The 20040-nt window shown below is 37.7% G+C and overlaps 1 protein-coding gene across 3 annotated transcripts in view; it reads right to left on the reverse strand.

Moving 5' to 3' along the window:
* LOC127433683 (collagen alpha-1(XXVII) chain B-like) overlaps positions 1-20040 on the reverse strand; it is a 134167-nt gene that overhangs the window by 3947 nt on the left and 110180 nt on the right. Inside the window, exons 29-53 of one of the 3 annotated variants that reach the window (XR_007895913.1) lie at positions 19446-19499; positions 18655-18699; positions 18176-18220; positions 18043-18096; positions 16321-16374; positions 7217-7270; positions 6103-6156; positions 5970-6023; positions 5508-5615; positions 4768-4821; positions 4525-4632; positions 3610-3663; positions 3335-3388; positions 2932-2988; positions 2778-2831; positions 2289-2342; positions 2125-2178; positions 1957-2010; positions 1761-1868; positions 1541-1648; positions 1301-1408; positions 747-800; positions 313-375; positions 138-219; positions 4-39 (exon numbers count right to left, since the gene is read on the reverse strand). Coding sequence is in view for 1 of the 3 variants with exons in the window: in XM_051685778.1 (XP_051541738.1) it covers positions 4-39; positions 166-219; positions 313-375; positions 747-800; positions 1301-1408; positions 1541-1648; positions 1761-1868; positions 1957-2010; positions 2125-2178; positions 2289-2342; positions 2778-2831; positions 2932-2988; positions 3335-3388; positions 3610-3663; positions 4525-4632; positions 4768-4821; positions 5508-5615; positions 5970-6023; positions 6103-6156; positions 7217-7270; positions 16321-16374; positions 18043-18096; positions 18176-18220; positions 18655-18699; positions 19446-19499 (1596 nt within the window). In the remaining 2 variants the exon portion in view is untranslated. Of the gene's footprint in view, positions 1-3; positions 40-137; positions 237-312; positions 376-746; positions 801-1300; positions 1409-1540; positions 1649-1760; positions 1869-1956; positions 2011-2124; positions 2179-2288; positions 2343-2777; positions 2832-2931; positions 2989-3334; positions 3389-3609; positions 3664-4524; positions 4633-4767; positions 4822-5507; positions 5616-5969; positions 6024-6102; positions 6157-7216; positions 7271-16320; positions 16375-18042; positions 18097-18175; positions 18221-18654; positions 18700-19445; positions 19500-20040 lie in introns of all 3 variants that reach the window. The other 2 variants (XR_007895914.1, XM_051685778.1) reach the window with 2 other exon arrangements.

Here is a 20040-nt window from a genome sequence, read left to right on the forward strand (position 1 = left end):
CACCATTTCCCCTCTACTTCCTTTGTCTCCTTGCGGTCCCTAATACATAGAGAATTGTTAAATTATTTAATATTTAAGATTATGCATCCAATTAGAGACTATCTATAAAAAACAAGCTATCCTTAATAAAGCCTAACCGAAATGAGTGATGAAGATCATACATACTGGATTACCACTTGGCCCAATGATACCAACAGGTCCAATGGCTCCTTGCATCCCCTTTAAAGAAGAAACACCTACAGTAGTTGCTGATCAAGAACTCTTTATCCATCTCACTTGTGTTTTAATAACAGTTCTCAAAGTTGTACTTACCATTAAACCCTGAGGACCTTTTGGACCCTGGATACCCACTGGACCAAGGTCTCCTGGTGGCCCCTGTGAATGAGCAAAACAGTTCCTAACTCATGTCAAGTCAGACTACAGCCTTGGCAATGGCTATCAGACAAACCTGTGTGGCCTCTATCAGAAATAATACACGTTTTGTCAAAACACGTTTGTTTAGTTGTGTTGCAAACTCATTCTTTTAACTAGTCTTAAAAGTGACAGTGCAAGAACAGTTGTGATCAAATTCTAGGTTGCACTGTCAGTTGGTTTGATCTGTGGTGTAACATTCACATCTTTCAGTCTCGTTGGTAATATCTTGGTAAAAAATGAATCATTAATCATATCAAGGTAACATCTGAAGATACTTAGAATGTACAGAATGTTAAATTATATGATAATGAGAATAAAGTATGTGAGTTTACCTTTGGTCCAAACATCCCAAAAACTCCAGGAAATCCCTGTTCACCAGTATCACCCTAAGGAGGAAAAAATAAAATAAACCACAGATCTTGATCCAAGACTATAAATGTTAACTGACATCCGTCCGCCCGCCCGTCCGTCCTTCCATCCATCCATCGATCTATCTTTTTCAAGCTATCATAATGAAGTAGAATAGTGCAGAACTGCAACAAAACAAAATCTGGCTTTATTTTAATAAGAAGGAGCTAAAAGAATGTCTTTGAATATCTAATATGGGGGTAATCCAGATAAAATAATTAGTATTTGGCCCATCATTGATCTCAAAATGAGAGCTGAATGTCACCACTGACCAGTCAGAATAATTTTTTTTCAGAAAGCTCAGTAATAAACAAAGTTACTGCCTGACTGCAGCAGTTACGTTCCTTGTGTGACTTTTATGACATAGAGATAAATCATTAAAGCAAACTGACTTTATTTCAGCAAATTATTATTGGTGTGTTTGCCATATTTATAATGGATTGATTAAATATTGTTATAACAGAGAAACAATACTCACAGGTTGCCCTTTGACCCCTCGGTCACCTTGTTTTCCAGGAAATCCCATCCCTCCACTAAACCCTCTCTTGCCCAGAGGTCCAGTTTGGCCGGGGAGGCCCCTTTCACCCTAAAACACAGTACAGAGAAAGATCTTTAAGCTAAAAGCATAAAATATTGACTTCTACATAAACATAAATAACAGGTCCCTATTCACATGTGTATTGTAACTAACAATGGCACCCATAAAACAGTGAAATACCTTTGGCCCAAAAGAGCCTTGAATTCCTGGTAGACCTGGCACACCTGTTTTGCCTTGAGGACCTGGTTTTCCATGCAGACCAACCTCTCCATCACTTCCATGCTCACCCTAATGTGCAGAAAAACAAAACAAAACAAAACAAAAAAACATCACAAACAACATCTCCCTAAAGCACCTAAGCTAAATTAAGTTTGAAAGAGAATTACAATAATTGTCTTACTGGCATTCCTTCTGCTCCATCTTTCCCAGTGAGTCCATCTACCCCAGAATCACCCTCAAGACCCTCATGACCAACAACTCCTCTGGGGCCAGGAAGACCAACAAGACCCTTTCAGAGGAAAACAACAGTTCTACTTAAAATCAGCTGTGAGTTAAGCTGTAAGTTGTCTCCTAAATCTTGTCAGAAACTTACTTACAGGGGACCCTCTGCCTCCAGATTCACCTCGAGCACCGTTTTTGCCTTTTGGACCCTGAATACAAACAGTCATTCCATTTATATGAAGGCCATTATATATTTTCAATTTAAAATCATACAATTACAGTACATTTATATGCAAAGCAGAACTTAAAGCAGTAATTCATACTTCATTGCCTTTGGACCCTTTTGGTCCTGGAACACCTCTTGGCCCAGCATTTCCCTGTGGTTTTATACAGTACAAGGAATAAAAGATAAGAAAAGAAATATGTAGACAAAATTCTATATTTCATATCTCAGACTACATAATTAATTAGATGTAGATTGACTTACAGGAAGTCCAGGGGCCCCTGGTTTTCCTCTTTCCCCATTAACACCTTCATGACCCTTAAACACAATCAAAACAATTATAGACTGTACATTTAAAGGAGTAGTTAACCCAAAAAATTAAAAGTCTGTCATCATTTACTCACCCTCATGTTGTTCCAAACCTGTATAACTTATTTTTTTCTTTTTCCAAGGAACACAAAAATAGATGTTGGGCAGAATGTAGCCACAGTCACCATTCTCTTTCATTGTATGGAAAAAAGATGCATTGGAAGTGAATAATGACTGTGACTAACATGCCTAGCATCTCACTTTGTGTTCCATGGAGTACAGAAATCATATGGGTTTGGAACAACCTGAGGGTGAGCAAATGATGACAGAATTTTTGGGTAAACTGTTCCTTTAATTTTTAATCTATTTTGAGGTTTTCCAAAAAATAGTTAATAAAAACTATATCAAATTTAAAAAAAGCTATCAATGACAATGCAAACTCACTGGGTATCCAGGATCACCTGATTCGCCCCTCTCTCCTCTGTTGCCAACAGGTCCCTGGATCCCAGATAAAACCAAACACAATTATAAGGTTGGCACCCAGAATTCTCCCAAAACCAGACAATAATGCGTAGTAAAATCTAGTGGACTGACTCACGATGTCACCTGAAGGACCAGGTGGACCTTCAACCTTCCCATCATCTCCTTGCTCTCCCTGAAAATGATTTTAAATTGATTGGTTGGTTGTGTAATAAAGACAAGTAAAAGTAAAAGACGTTTCTAAGTGAAAGACGAGGTTGTTAAAGTATTTATTTAAAACTTCAAGTGCTGACGTTTCTTTGGTCATGTGCTGTGCATATGCTAAATTAAAATTACATCAATAAACTGCAGTTTATGAGAATCTGGATGGTGATTTAACAGATAGATACGCTGTTGTAATCCAATGTAATCCATAAGAATGCTGTTTGTTTTTATTATGCAAATAAAAACAGCAATTCTTAGTTAGATTTCTGAAAATATCTTCCAGTTAAACAGGTAAATACATGTTTATTTGTTTTTACCTCTTCACCTTTTGGTCCTGGGGATCCCATTGGACCCCGCGGTCCTTGGTGACCCTAAAGCAAATAATTAATAATGAATGAAATAGAAAGTAATAAATGTAATAATGTGGAGCAGGTAGCTGTTTGAGCAATCAAACACAACTTAACTAGCCCTAAAAAGAGACATGAGAACTACAGTACACACAATCCACTGAGAAGGTGTTTTGATGTCATATTACTTTATTCTGAGGTAAAATTAAGTCTTCAAAGGCATGTCTATGCTGTATAACACTTACTTCATATCCCACTAAACCTGGTTCACCTTGTTGACCCATTTTTCCAGGAGCACCCTGAAAATTATGGGAGCTGAATTAGTTGCAGATAGCATAAACAAAAACTTTTGTGTTTGTGCATCCATTATGACCAGTGCTCGAAGTGATCCAGTACGCACCGGTATGCCGTACTGGCAATAATGCGAAAATGACATCACAGTACTAGTAACAATGCTTGAATACCGGCAGCTTTTGAAAAGTTGCAGTACTGTGTCCCCTCGAGGCGAAACGCTCAGGGCGAAACGCTCGGGGTGGACCCCATCCCCCCACTTCGAGATTATGACAGTAACTATCAGTGTTTATTTTCTGTGATCTGTGGTTCTCAAGATAACCTTATAGATGATGCAAGATGAGAAGTTCCTAAACATGTAATCTATCTCTGGCAAATGAAAAGGGGTTTCAGAGAGCATTTGTAATTATTTCTGCTGACTCATCCCGCTGTGACATCATAAGCGGGTAAGTCCTTTGTAAACAACGGACCTTTCGCTGTTTTGGGTTGTCAAAAGAGTTATATTAAAGGGATAGTTCACCCAAAAATAAAATTCTCTCATCAATTACTCACCCTCATGCCACCCCAGATGTGTATGACTTTCTTTATCAGAACACAAACAAAGATCGGGAGTCATATGGATTACTTTTACTACGACTGTCTGTGCTTTTTGGAGCTTTAAGGTGCTGATCACCATCCATTTGCTTTGTATGGACCTACAGAGCTAAGCTATTCTTCTACAAATATTAGTTTGTGTTATGCTGAAGAAAGAAAGTCATACACATCAGGGATGGCATGAGGGTGAGTAAATCATGAGAGAGTTTTCATTTTTGGGTGAACTATTCCTTTGCAAAAAAGCAGAATAATCCTTAAAAAAGCAAAGTATGTACCACAAATCCAGTAGTTCCTCTGCTTCCTTTTGGCCCGATGAAACCCATAGCACCTTGCTCCCCGACTGGTCCAGTCTCACCTAGGTGACCTTGGTGACCTTTGCTGCCCTGAAATGAATTTTAGCATCATTTATACTCTAAGTATATATTTTTGCTTATGCACAACTTGTAGTGTTATTCATGAAGCTCTTTATAGTGGTAGTGAGAAAACAAGATAAACAATGTAAAAATGTGCAGCATTACCGTCTCTCCTGGTTTTCCCCTCTCACCAGTTTTTCCAGGTTTGCCCTCAGGACCCTGAAATTAAATGAAAGAATTGACACACTTATGATCGAAAAACAAATAATAAAAATAATAGAATGATTTCTCTGTATGAGAACTTTTATATTTACACCAGGAATAACTTCAAAACTAATGAGTTTGATCATTCATAGCTTCCACAGGGAGGTGTTGTTTCCATTTTTGTTGCCATCCAGCATCACTCAGTCTTCGATAAAATGTGCTAGCTAGAGCATTATAGTGTGTGGTAAATGATTTTTTTATGGTTAATTTTTAGGCTTATTTTTAATTTTAGGCTTAAATCAGCCTAAGGTAGTCTTGGTTGGTTTAGCTGGCCTCCCTGCTAGTGTTAATTTAGCTAGTTAGTTAATCAACTGGCCTTCCAGCCTAACCAGTTAACAAGTGCTCAAAACCTTTCTAAAACCATGATAGGAGACCAGCCTGACATTCAAAACAGGTAGTGAATAAGACCAGCAAACCAACTTAGGCTGGGTTAAGCTGTTTTATTTTCCAGCAGGGAAGGTCTAGCTATGCTATGGTAGTTCAGCAGATCTTTCAGACATTAAGAATCAGTAAAATATTACAATCCATAACTTTTTACATAGCTAAACATGCATAAGCTATGGCACTGTGAGTGGTACATCCGAACACCTTTGCAGCTGAAGGAATGGATTCCTAGCATAAAAACAGAACAGAGCGCATACCTTGATGCCCATCAAGCCGGGATCTCCAGCACAGCCTTCTTTTCCTTTAAATCCGATGGACCCCTTTTCACCAGTTTCCCCCTCAATTCCGATATCTCCCTTTTCACCCTAGAGACAAAAACACCTTTGAGTTTTAGGGTTAATAAAATGAGCGTCAATATTATCTATGCAAACAAAGTTAAAAAAATGTCAAACATTCTTTCAAAAATGGTGATAAAACATATAAACTTCTCTGAACTTTTTAGATTTGACTGTGTAATTCTCTGCTTTTAAATGCTTGATGAAGGTTGCATGACCAAAACATTGCTTTTTCAATAAATATTGGATTGGAAATTTTGGATACTGGATACTTTTTATTCTCTTTTTGTAGTATATCCTGTGTCCTACCTGCAAAAATTCAGGTGTTTATTTATTGTTCTGTCAGAAGTAATTATGAAAAAAATAATCAGACATTTTTCTGACCTTAGCTCCATCAGGGCCACTCAGACCAGCCTCACCATCGAGTCCATGGTCACCCTAAATGAGAGTTTCATTAGAAATCTCTGCACTACTTTAAAGAGACAGACAGTGCTATCAGTTAAACGAAACAACCTACTCTAGGTCCAATCAAGCCTTGATCTCCCATACTTCCAGGAGATCCAACTGCACCCTAGAATGAATAAATATATAAATAAATACATAAATAAATACATAAATAATCTGTGAAAAGGGACTCAGAGTCAGATGTCAAATAATTAGGTTCTTTACCAGAAATTTGTCAGACCTAATTAAATGGAACACTTTTATGACAATACTGAGAGATTACACTGTGTAACAAATATATATTTTTTTTTTCCTGGGTAGTAAGTGTTATTTCCTAATTGCTTATACCTCAAAAGTATAGAAAATAGCTATTATTCCCCACAAACTTTGCTTTTGTGACCAGGATCGTAATATTTTGAAATTGACCTATTTCCAATGAGAAAACGGGCGAATTTGTGTCTTTTCGTTCACATAAAGTCAGAAAAAACAACAACATATGAATCCAAATTAACATGTATTTATACTAAAGTAATATTCAAAGCCGTGCTGGTCCATAATGGTAACAAGTACCCGTCTCTTCCCCTGACTCACTCTGTGCACCTCAAAGAGTATTACAACAGCATCAAGACCTTGCTGGACGCCTTGAAGTATGATGAGTATGGCTGGGAGGTCATAGGAGACTTCAAATTGGTGGCATTCCTGATGGGTCTCCAAGGCGCACTACCACAGGCGGGACTGGCCACAGCGGACCAAGTTCTCTGTGGGGAGGAAAAACGTCAAGTGGGAGCCACTGGTGGACCCCCGGAAATTGCTGATGCCACCAATGCACATCAAATTGGGCCTTATGAAACAATTTGTCAGAGCTCTAGATAAGGAGTCAGCAGCCTTCAAGTACCTTCAAGACTTCTTACCTAAGCTGTCTGAGGCAAAGGTCAAAGTCGGTGTCTTCGTCGGACCACAGATAAAGAAGGATTTTAGGAAATAACACTTACTACCCAGGAACAAAAACTATGTTACATAGTGTTCTCATACAGGACAATAATCAGGAAGGGTTTGTATAAAACATCTGCATGTGATCACCTTAATTGCCATATGATAAATGTGGGACATGACATCACTACACAATGGCTACACAAGACTACCCAGCATTTGCAACCGTGTATGAGCAAACACAACAAGGGTTTCACCTTCTCTCCTGGTTCACTTGTTAGGCCTCGCTCCCCGGATTTTCCAGGTAAACCCTGTCACAAAAAAAAACAGAAAACTCATTAGGATACAGCTTTCAGCTTTCGGAATGTTGCTACAGTCTTTGGTCCCTCAAAGCTACAAGTCTTTTATTTAGAAAACATGTGGGAGTAATGGAGAGGTAATTAGAAACAAAAAGACAATGTGGCACAAAATCTGTTCTTGATTGTAAAAAAGTATTCTAATTAGTAGAGGTGTGCAGCAGAGCCATTATCTGTATTTGTATCTGTATCTGTTCATATGACAAAATTATCTGTATCTGTCTCTGTATTCGGATAGAACTGGGTGTGGGCGGGGCTTAAACCAGAAGTGCGTAAATGAAATGCCTATTTTTAAGTATTACTCATACATTTATAGTTTCTATTAATAAAATATGCCTTGTATATGCCTTTTCATAATAATAGCCTAATAATGGGTGACATGACGCCATGTGAGGTTCAGACATGTGAACGGCGAGCTCTGCGCACTTTGCTAGTTTTAATACTTTTTATGTCAATAACCGGTGAGATTCGACACACCCTGATCCTTAACTGTTCTCGGAAGACAATATGTCAAAGAATTTAAAATTCATTGGAGACATTAAAAGACACTTACGTGCTCAAGCTGATGCCCCTGAGCAGCAGGCCGCAAGCCAGTGAGCCAATTTGGCCAGAGAAGTGAAGAGAATTTGGTGAGAATTGCTGAACATGTCAGCAATGCTGACGAAGGTCGTTGCTGACTTGGAGGATCTTGCTGTAATACGTCGATCGATCACTGCCATGGAGACGAAATTCACTGAGGTGGTTACAAGAGTGGGGGATGTCGAGAAACGGATCGATTATCTGGAGTCATCGGAGAGGAAATTAGCTGCTAATCCGCTAGCGACCAAGGTGGATTTGGAGTGCGTCTAGGAGAAGTTGTAGGATTTGGAGAATCGTAACCGGCGGAATAACATCCGAATTGTTGGAATTCCTGAGGACGAAGAAGGTCGGGATATGGTGAAATTCCTGGATAGGCTCTTCCTGAGTCTGCTCGACATAACAGGCCATAAGCTGGAAATCAAGCGAGCTCACAGGGTTCTGGATCGGCGATCCGCTGAGGGAGACAGGCCCCCAATCAATTCTGGCCAAATTTCTGAGATCATCCGACAAAGATCTCATGTTACGTGAGGAACCACAAAAACCACAGCATTTTCTTGTTCCCAGACTTTGCAAATTCGACAAGAGAGACACGTGATCAATTCAATGAATGCAAGAAACTCTTACATCAACAGAAGGTTGCTTTTCCACTAATGTTCCCAGGCAAATTGAGAATAGATGCTAAGGATGGCCGCAAAATATTTACATGTCCCCAGCAAGCGATGTCCTTCATAAAGTCAACTGATTAAATTATTTTGTGGTACTCACGTTGCAGCCAAGTGGACCGACTCACTGAACATTCATTTGACCGTCTGAGGAAACTGAGCGCCTTTTTTGTTTCTTTTTGTGCTGGTGCTGCCAAGCGGCTGGAGCTTGTTTTGTGGAGGAACACACCTTCGGGACAGTTATGTGGATGAATCTACACATTCTTTGTGTTTATTCGGCCTATTGGCTAGAGTTTGTTTTATAGATTATCTTCTGTTGGGTAATTCTGCCTCACAAAATTTGGACTAGATATATAAAACAGAGAGTCTTTTTCTACCATTCCCTCAGTGAAATCTGCTGGTAGTGAAATATTTACCTTGGCCATTGATATTAATAATTTGATATTAATAATGCTTTTAAATGGGGCTTGGGTAGCTTAGTGGTAAAGATGCTGGCTACCACCCCTGGAGTTCACTAGTTCGCTAGTTCGAATCCCAGGGCGTGCTGAGTGACTCCAGCCAGGTCTCCTAAGCAACCAAATTGGCCCGGTTGCTAGGAAGGGTAGAGTCACATGGGGTAACCTCCTCGTGATCGCTGTAATGTGGTTCGTTCTCTGTGGGGTACGTGGTGAGTTGAGTGCAGATGCCGCGGTGGATGGCGTGAAGCCTCCACATGTGCTATGTCTCCGTGGCAATGCGCTCAACAAGCCACGTGATAAAATGCGTGGATTGAAAGTCTCAGAAGCGGAGGCAACTGAGACTTGTCCTCCGCCACCCGGATTGAGGTGAGTAACCACGCCACCACAAGGACCTACTAAGTAGTGGGAATTGGGCATTCCAAATTGGGATAAAAAGGGGATAAAAAAAAAAAGAATGGAATGCTTCCGCCAACCATGATACAAGCCCGGATCAGTCTGATTCTTAAAAAGGACAAAGATCCAAGTGAGTGTAAGAGTTACCGTCCAATTTCCCTGATCCAGCTAGACATACAAATATTGTCAAAAATTTTGGCTAACCAATTAAGTAAAGTTATGACATCTTTTACACATATAGATCAGGTGGGGTTTATTCAGGGCCGCAGCTCTTCTGATAACATTTCAATATCATGTGGTCAGTGGCGAATGATCAGACTCCGGTCACTGCCATCTCACTTGAAGCTGAAAAGGCTTTGATATGGTAGAATGGGATTATCTTTTTAAGATTTTGGAAATATATGGGTTCGGGAATACTTTTATTGGTTGGATTAAGTTACTTTATAGACACCCGGTAGCAACGGTACAAACAAATGGACTAATTTAAGATTATTTTACTCTGAATAGGGGCACCCGGCAGGGTTGCCCTCTTTCCCCATTATTGTTCTGTCTTGCCCTGGAACCATCAGCAGCTGTGATAAGTAAGGAAGATGATTTTCCAGGGGTGGTGGCGGGAAGTATAAGCTTTTGCTTTACACAGATTATATTTTATTATTCGTCTCTGACCCCACTAGATCTATGCCTTGCCTAAAAAGAATTATTAATTCCTTTTCTAAATTCTCAGGATACAAAGTCAATTGGTTTAAATCCGAAGCTTTGTCTCTGACAGCATACTGCCCAGTAATGACTTTTCAGCCGGGCGCCTTCCAGTGGCCCAAACAGTTCATTAAGTATTTGGGCATTTTATTCCCAGCAAATTTGTGTGATTTAGTTAATTTTGACCCTTTAATAAAAAGGTTTTCAAGCGATGTGGGCAGGTGGGTTTCTTTACATTCATCTATGATTGGGAAGGTTAATGTTATTAAAATAAATTGTATTCCAAAATTCAACTACCTGCTACAATCTTTCCCTGTAGATGTCTCCCTCTCTTATTTCAAGCAATTTGATAGCATAGCGAAGTCCTTCATTTGGAATGGTAAGCATCCCAGATTACATTTCAATACGTTACATAGGCCAACTGACAAAGGTGGGCTAGGCCTACCCAAGATTTTGTTTTATTTTTATGCATTCGGTCTCAGACATTTGGCTCATTTGTCGCTTCCACCTGAGAGAGCCCCTCCCTGGTTTTGTATTGAACAGGACGTTCTTGCCCCTATTTTGCCATTGGAAAGCATTTCTATCAAACTAATCAGAGAAGTTAAGTTACACCCCGTTATCTTGCATTTGCACTCGGTATGAACAAAAGTGTCCAGAGTGTTTAATTCGAACATTTATTTAAATGTTGCCTCGAGCATATGGCGGAACCCAAAATTATGTATTAATAAGTCCCCTTTCTGCTGGTCAGAGTAGATTGTGAGGGAGGTTAATACATTCAGTGATCTATATGAGAACAGAGTGTTGAGATCCTTTGAAAATGGGATTCTCAGATCTCAGTTCTTTAGGTATTTACAGCTGCGCCATCTGCTCTGTACTATTTTTGTAATAGTGGGGGTTAAATGTTGATTCAGTATATATATATATATATATATATATATATATATATATGTTATGTTTTTCATTGTTATATGATGTACGAATCAATAAAAAAAAAAACTAATAATAATAATATTATTATTATACAATTATTATTTAAAAAATATTCTTTTATTCTTTTTTTTATTACCAAATGAAGCTGAATTTGTAGGCTACATTAACTGTGGAATATGTTGTGGTTTCTCCTGGTATTTCTGATATTAATATCTGCATGAAACAAAATGATAATTTGTCTGTGCATGTATAACAACATTATTCTGGAGGCAGGAGGTGTCAAGCAAAATGTGAAATATAAATTTAAACATTAAAATAAATTAAAATAGAATCAATATAGCCAACAAACAGGTGAAAGTCCCATAAGTCTATCAGGAATTTTTAAGATAGGACACCATTATTTAGTTAAATAATTTTTAAGTTTTTAAGTTAGAATTCTGATGAATGCTGTAGGAGTTAAAGATAAAAAACAAACATCTATGGCCATGTTTCTCAAGATACACTACTGTTCTATTTGCATGTACTAGTTGCACATTAAAATCTCTATCATCGGCAGAACAAAAGTGCTTGCTCTTTTGGCTATTAGTACATTGATAAAGAGCATTTACTCAAGGTTGTGCAGAGGGTGTTAAGTGCAACATTGCACACTATACATTGTTTTGTGTATTCTCAATTTTTTTGGAAATAATTGGAAAAGCCCGTTTTTACATCCATAGAGTTATATGCAATACATTTATAGACATCTATGCAATAATTAGTTTAATCCAATTTAAACAAAAAATAAAAAAGTTTTGATTATTTCCATGACACTAACTTAATTGAAAACAATTTGTCTAATTGATTGAAATATTTCAAGCAAGTACATTTAGCCATTGTTTACTACAGGGCATCCAGAATTCACAATGACCCCCCAGGGCAAGGTCCTAAAATATTTTCATTTTACTAAGCAAATGCAACAGCCTTAATTCTTTTTAGGTATTTTTTTTATTTTTATAAATGTGGTACTTTCAAATTTGTTTGTGAAACAATTCTAAACAACAAAAATGTATTTGCTAATATTTTCAGGCAATTTCAATTTCATGTTGATTGGACAAATGTTATAGGAGTAATAGCAACAAAAAAATCAAATCATGGCCAACCATGGTATCATTGTTCTCTGCATGACCCACACAATCTAACAAGACCAGTCTCACAAGTATGCAAACATACAGCCTCAAGTCCATTTTGGTGTGCTCAATGTCAAATTTGTTGATGACTGGCCAATGGCTGCCATGTTTCTCAATATATGCAACTGTCCTCATGATCAATGATGGCAACTCCCACAAAGACACTGAATGCAAATACACTGTATGCAAATTTTGAAATTAATCTGACCAATGTTTCTATATTCAGAGCCATTTTCATATGGTTCCGTTATAGCACCACCAAATGGCCAAACCCTGCAACTTTTTCTGTGTGTCTCAGGTTGAGCCCTTACATAAGTGTGTCAAGTTTGGTGAAAATATGTCATTTCACTTAAGAGTTATATCAATTTATGTAAAAGCAGAGACCACTTTTAAAATTCATCAGCCTGTTTTTGACATTTACGAGCAAAATTTTGCCATGTTCTCTGTACCTTAAGAAATGTACTAATGACACTTCTTATTTTGGTTGTTTCGTTCCGATCGGATGAACAACTTTGAAGCAATTTGCTAATGTAGTTTCAGAACTATTTTCGAAGTGGCAACAGGCCATAAGGCGAACCATAGCAAATATGGTATCGTTGCGCTTGGCAAGTCCTCCCGAACTTAAAAAGAGACCAGTCCTGTGAAAATAGACCAATGGCAATAAAAGTTATAAGCTCACAAATTTAAAAAAATTTGTCCACCACTAGGTGGCACCGGACCCAAACTTCTCAGGCACCTTCAGGGCATGGTCCTGATGTAACATACAAAGTTTCGTAATGATATGCCAATGCGTTCATAAAATACAGCATTTTGCGACAAAATCCAAAATGGCCGACATGGGAAAATTGAATATCGTTTGACTCGGAATGTTTCACTGAATATAAAGAGACCAGTTTTATAATTTTTGGCCAAAGCGTTCAAGAGTTATAAGCCAAAATAGCCGTTTTTGCTATCTCCTGACCAGTAGGGGGCAGTGTGGCGAAATGCTGCAGATGACCTCAAGGCATGTTGGTGATGACACATACAAAGTTTTGTCACAATCTGTCAAAGTGTTGCGGAGATACAGCATGAAGTCCATTTTGGCATGCTCGCCGTCAACTTCATGAAGCCATTTCTCAGGAACGATTTCAAACATCGAAAAAAAAAGTGATAACTTTTGTGTAGCTCTATCTCACGATCGCTTTAAAATATTTTGGTGGAAATCGGACAAAAATTGTTGGAGGAGTAGCGGAAAAACTTATTTCCTTAAAATTCTAAATTAATTTTGTCTCTAGGAATTACAGTTCAAAAGTTATTAGCGTAAACATGAGTGAAATTTTGACCTGTTGGTGGCGCTAAAGGGTTTGAGTTACAGACTTTAAATTTTCTGTGGTATCAGTTCAGACTGTCCTCTAGCTGTGTGCAAAATTTCATAACTTTCCTGCAAACGGTTCTATGGGCTGCCATAGACTCCCATGGCAGAAGAAGAAGAATAAGAACACTAAAGAAGAAGAATAAGAACACTAACGATTACAATAGGGGTCTTCGCCCATTCAGGGTTAAATTTATATTGCGCCTTATTAGAGTTCAAGAACACTTAACATTTTCAAATTTAACAGTTTAAAAAAGAAGAAGAAACGCATGTTTTACATAAGGAGGAATATTCCGAATAGATGAATACTCTATGGAGCATTTAAACCTTTATGGAGCATTGTAACTTTTTTCAGAATAGAGTCTTAACCAGATAATAACCTTAATCACTGATGTGAATATAAATGTGGTCAACTTTAAGAGACGGCTAGACGAGCTCCGACATTAAATCACTTCAGGTCAGGAATTTAACATTGCCCTCAGATTTAGCTATAAATAAATACATGAGAATCACGTGTGAATCGTGTGATACATTAACACAGACATTTCAAGAAGTGGAAAGCGTATATGATGTCGTATCTTGATGTTACACTTGAAATGCTAAAGATGCATACAATTAACAGAGACCACAAATGGAGTTGAGACCGCACCCATCCGATTTGAAATCACACCATGCATTTTCATTCATAAGGTTTACACTTTAGAAATATTGGCTGCACAGATTCATAAATTCATTGTAATTTTGGATATGTTTATTTAAAATGTCGCTTTATCCTTATTTTTTATATTATTCTGATGAATCCGTTATTCATTTCGAAGTCATTATCCTTGCCTTTCTGAATAAAGTATTTGGCTTTGGGCACATCCCTACTAATTAGTAAACCCAATGTTCTCTAGTTCCATCTGAGAGCATATAATTGTAGGGACCAGAACTAATTTGGCATAGACTAAATTAGGGCATGATGGTAATAGTTTCCATGAAAATCACTGAGGAGTGTAGGACAGAGGTAGAATAAAGAGCTGAAAAATAGGGAACTTGTTTAAAAGTGCTGATTAATAGTAGAATACACCGATTTATTTGTGTAGTGTACTGTACAGTCGAAAACATATAAATACATATACAGGTGCATCTCAATAAATTAGAATGTCGTGGAAAAGTTCATTTATTTCAGTAATTCTACTCAAATTGTGAAACTCGTGTATTAAATAAATTCAATGCACACAGACTGAAGTAGTTTAAGTCTTTGGTTCTTTTAATTGTGATGATTTTGGCTCACATTTAACAAAAACCCACCAATTCACTATCTCAAAAAATTAGAATATGGTGACATGCCAATCAGATAATCAACTCAAAACACCTGCAAAGGTTTCCTGAGCCTTTAAAATGGTCTCTCAGTTTGGTTCACTGGGCTACACAATCATGGGGAAGACTGCTGATCTGACAGTTGTCCAGAAGACAATCACTGACACCCTTCACAAGGAGGGTAAGCCACAAACATTCAAGCTGGCTGTTCACAGAGTGCTGTATCCAAGCATGTTAACAGAAAGTTGAGTGGAAGGAAAAAGTGTTGAAGAAAAAGATGCACAACCGAGAGAACCGCAGCCTTATGAGGATTGTCAAGCAAAATCGATTCAAGAATTTGGGTGAACTTCACAAGGAATGGACTGAGGCTGGGGTCAAGGCATCAAGAGCCACCACACACAGACGTGTCAAGGAATTTGGCTACAGTTGTCATATTCCTCTTGTTAAACCACTCCTGAACCACAGACAACGTCAGAGGGCTCGTTACCTGGGCTAAGGAGAAGAAGAACTGGACTGTTGCCCAGTGGTCCAAAGTCCTCTTTTCAGATGAGAGCAAGTTTTGTATTTCATTTGGAAACCAAGGTCCTAGAGTCTGGAGGAAGGGTGGAGAAGCTCATAGCCCAAATTGCTTGAAGTCCAGTGTTAAGTTTCCACAGTCTGTGATGATTTGGGGTGCAATGTCATCTGCTGGTGTTGGTCCATTGTGTTTTTTGAAAACCAAAGTCACTGCACCCGTTTACCAAGACATTTTGGAGCACTTCATGCTTCCTTCTGCTGACCAGCTTTTTAAAGATGCTGATTTCATTTTCCAGCAGGATTTGGCACCTGCCCACACTGCCAAAAGCATCAAAAGTTGGTTAAATGACCATGGTGTTGGTGTGCTTGACTGGCCAGCAAACTCACCAGACCTGAACCCCATAGAGACCAAAAAATGCAGATGAGCTGAAGGCCACTGTCAAAGAAACCTGGGCTTCCATACCACCTCAGCAGTGCCAGAAACTGATCACCTCCATGCCACGCCGAACTGAGGCAGTAATTAAAGCAAAAGGAGCCCCTACCAAGTATTGAGTACATATACAGTAAATGAACATACTTTCCAGAAGGCCAACAATTCACTAAAAATGTTTTTTTTTATTGGTCTTATGATGTATTCTAATTTTTTGAGATAGTGAATTGGTGGGTTTTTGTTAAATGTGAGCCAAAATCATCACAATTTAAAGAACCAAAGACTTAAAATACTTCAGTCTGTGTGCATTGAATTTATTTAATACACGAGTTTCACAATTTGAGTTGAATTACTGAAATAAATGAACTTTTCCACGACATTCTAATTTATTGAGATTCACCTGTATAGTATATCTGGGACAGTATTAGAGAAACTTCCTGATCTAAGATCCTAACTGAAATTACTAAACAGATAAGACAGGATTCTAGAGTAAGCATGTGGAATTTCTGCAAAGAATCTTACCACTGCTCCAATCTCACCCAGTGGACCTAATATTCCAGGTGGCCCTGAAGGACCCTATTAAGAAAAGAAAAAAAGACATTTAGTTCATTTGCATGCATCCAAATACACTTATAACTCCCCAAAATCAGCTTATTTAAAAAATCAGACAAAGCAAGAAAACTGTTTACATGAGATCTGAAATAATAGTGTTATTCTATGCTTTTGATTTCAAACCATGAAGAGGCATGAGCACAATACGTGCGCCCATTGGATAAGCTGGTAAAATGCCATTTAAGGTGTTTACATGCAAAGCAAAATCGGGGTAATGGGCAAAAATCTACCCGTGTCAATGAGTTTATTTGTAAACCATTTACGACCTTACACTGATAAAGGAATTCTGTTTAATGCGTTTACATAACTACACATGTTGTCAGCATATGAAGCATAATTGGACGTGCATGTAAACGCATTCGTTGACAACGGCTGTGATGACAGCTGAAGCAATGAACAAACCTAAACTCTCTACTAAAGGATTGTGCTAACCTGACTTTCTGTGTGGTATATTCAGTTATATCGGGGTTCGACTGATTGTCACTTGATACGATGTGTGATAACTCATGCCTGGTGGTTGTTGTTCATGGAAGTGACCGTGCAATATGGAGAATGCTCGTTGAGCTGGTTAATAAAACACGTCACTTAAGTTTACCCTCTTGTCTGACTTAAACTTAACATTGAAACACAACATTCTGGATTGGCACTTAAAATGGGTTGGCGTCAATTTCTTAGTCATTCAAACTGAAGCTAAAGTGTGTAATTTCTGCACTACTAGCGTCACCAAACGGAAATTTGCTTACAAATAATCACTGTTTTCAAACAGATTCCAGAAAACTCCCCATCTTCCACTGACAACCCGCCTCAAATTCATGCTATTGGTCGAGCAAATGTTGATGTGCCAGGCTGGATGGGCTGCTCAAACAAACAAGAGGAATGTTTACTTTTACATTAAATCAACCTACAAATGTCTTACAGTTGTCTTTGCATATTAAGTTGAGATATGAGAGTTGAAAACCTTGAAAAGTTTACACACATCAGCTTTTTAAAGTCTTTATAGTGCTCAGAAAAGTTTGATTTGGTATTATGGGTTAAGTCAACATGAAATCAAAGTTGACCCTATTTACATTTTATTAATACATGTGTGTACAAACTTAATATCTAAAAAAAATAAATTAAGTATATATTATTATATTTAATATATATAAATATATGAACATTAATTATATATAAATATATAATATATTAATTTTATAATATTTTTAATATACTAACATTACATTTATTTAATACGTTTGAAAGTGCTCCACCTCGGAAACTACTTTCTCTTTCAGCTGATGCCATCTAGGCAGCATGAACCATTGGATAATGTTAAGTGATAGCCAAAAAACTATTAGGCACAGTTTTAGCAAACTCACATTGAGCTCAGTCACCCTTCCGGTATGTAACACCCTTTTCATGATCAAATCAATCAAGTCTTGCCCTATATTTCATTAATTCACTTACATTCTCATTGAATAACATTATTCTGACTAAATACATTACATTACGGTAGTAAAATGGGTTGCAAATTCTGTGTCATGATGACTTTTGGTGAACAAATTGAACTACTGTCACCTCAGGAAAACAATGTATACTCTTTCGTAAACAACAAGATTTTCAACTTTCCCCCTATACAGAGGAAAAACTTACAGGTTCACCTAAAATTCCCTTTGCTCCAGGAGGCCCAGTTGGTCCTTGAACGCCCTAGAAATAGAAACGTTTTTCAGGGTTTTGAGGACATCAAACTGTATTTATGCGTAAATCATTTTTTTTAATTACTCACTGGAAATCCAGTTGGTCCTGTTTCACCTGTTTCACCAATTTTACCCTAATACAGAATAGAGAATTAGCAAAGTGTTCCATTTGTGAAGGAGAGCAGAAACACAGTAGTCTATATACTGTACAGTCTATATTGCCTGTAATTTACACAACCATCTACCCTACAAGAGCATTGCCAAACAAAGTTAGAACTTCAGTTATGTTGGTCTTTCATTGTCTGTTCTGTAGGCAAAGTGTATCAGTATTCAATCAGGGCAAATATTAATTGATATAATCAGTGAAATGGTAATATAAGCCACAGAGCCTTGGCACTTTCTCAAAACCTATGAGCATCAGCTAACCTCAAACGACTCCATAGCTCTGTCCAGTGTGCAGTATTATCAGACTTGTTGTTTTTAATGAGACATCAGAGGAAATTTTGAACCATAAAAGATACACAAATAAAAAAATAAAATAAAAAAAATAAAAAAACCATTAACATACCATTTGACCAGTGAAACCTTGTTTTCCTGGTGGGCCCTCAGGACCCTGGAGAGAGGAAACAGAAACCATCTGTCACCACAATTTATTCAGTGGGATTCAGTGTAAATCATAATCAGTTTTCCATTTAAATGCCCTGAGAATTTCTTATCAAATTTTGAAGGAGAATTAAACAATCAACATTCTTAATACTGTTTAAACAAAAAATTACCATGTATTATGGAAAGTTTTTGGACAAACTTTTTAATGCACCACGTTGCCAATGTGCTGTGATATTTTTATGTGTTTCACATGTTGTTTTGTTTAGTGGTAGGGAAAGTGCAGTGCATGGCAGCATAAAGAAAACTATATTCCTCATTTTGAAAGATAAAGATAGTACCACAGCGTTGCTTTCAAATACACCAAAAAGTTGCACCATAAACCGCTCAGATATATTTTTGTTGTTATTGACATAGAAATAGAATAGAATAGAATAGAATCAGAGATAATAGGGTTAAGCAAAATAACTTTTAAAAAATACTGAAATTAAGATTTGCATAACCAAAGACAAAGGTGTAAAGCTCAAGGTCAAATTTGGTCACATGCATGCCAGGTCTTTATAAATACTGATAAAAATAATGGAAAGGAAACAGCTACAGTATAATATAAAACCGTCATCTATAAAGAATATCAATAACAAACCAGAGAAGACATATAGAATATTTGATGTCATATTCAATCTCACCATTGCAAGATTTTTTGCAGTGCCTTACATCTACAAGAATCATTATATTTTTCAAAGATAAATATTTTACCTCGATTCCCATCAACCCTTTCTCACCAACTGGTCCATCTTGTCCTGTTGCACCCTGTGAAAGGAGAATAAAGGGAGTTAGGATTTGCATGTATGGAGCAGCCACAAAGATATGAGTGTAAGGAAATAATCAAATGAACAGCAGAGGGCCCACTTGCACAAACAAAGTTATTTGAGGTGATTTGTATTGGGTCAAGGGAATGAGCTGGCTTACAACGACCATCTACTTTAACTATTAGAAGTACATTACAGCATTTAGCCGAAGGCTGTCAAACCTAGATGACATAATCTATCATATGATGACAATTTATTCAGATTAATTTGTATGGTTATATAACTTGTGTTCCCTTTGAAGTTGGTCACTCGACGTTACTTACGTCGAATGACGACTAGGGGTCACTCCTGAGTCCCCGATCTCTCTGAATAGTTTTCAATCATGCCAATTCTGATTGGCAAATGTCTTTCGAGGTCCTGCCTCCATGCTCAGCGATCATATAAAAGGCCCGGAAGAAAGACGGCTCGTCAGAACCTTCTCCTTCAGCAGTCGAGAACGTATCTCTCTCCTCACGCCCTTCGTTGTGAGTAAGCACAGTTTC

This window comes from Myxocyprinus asiaticus, chromosome 4 (assembly GCF_019703515.2).
Source record: "Myxocyprinus asiaticus isolate MX2 ecotype Aquarium Trade chromosome 4, UBuf_Myxa_2, whole genome shotgun sequence".
Lineage (NCBI taxonomy): Eukaryota > Metazoa > Chordata > Actinopteri > Cypriniformes > Catostomidae > Myxocyprinus > Myxocyprinus asiaticus.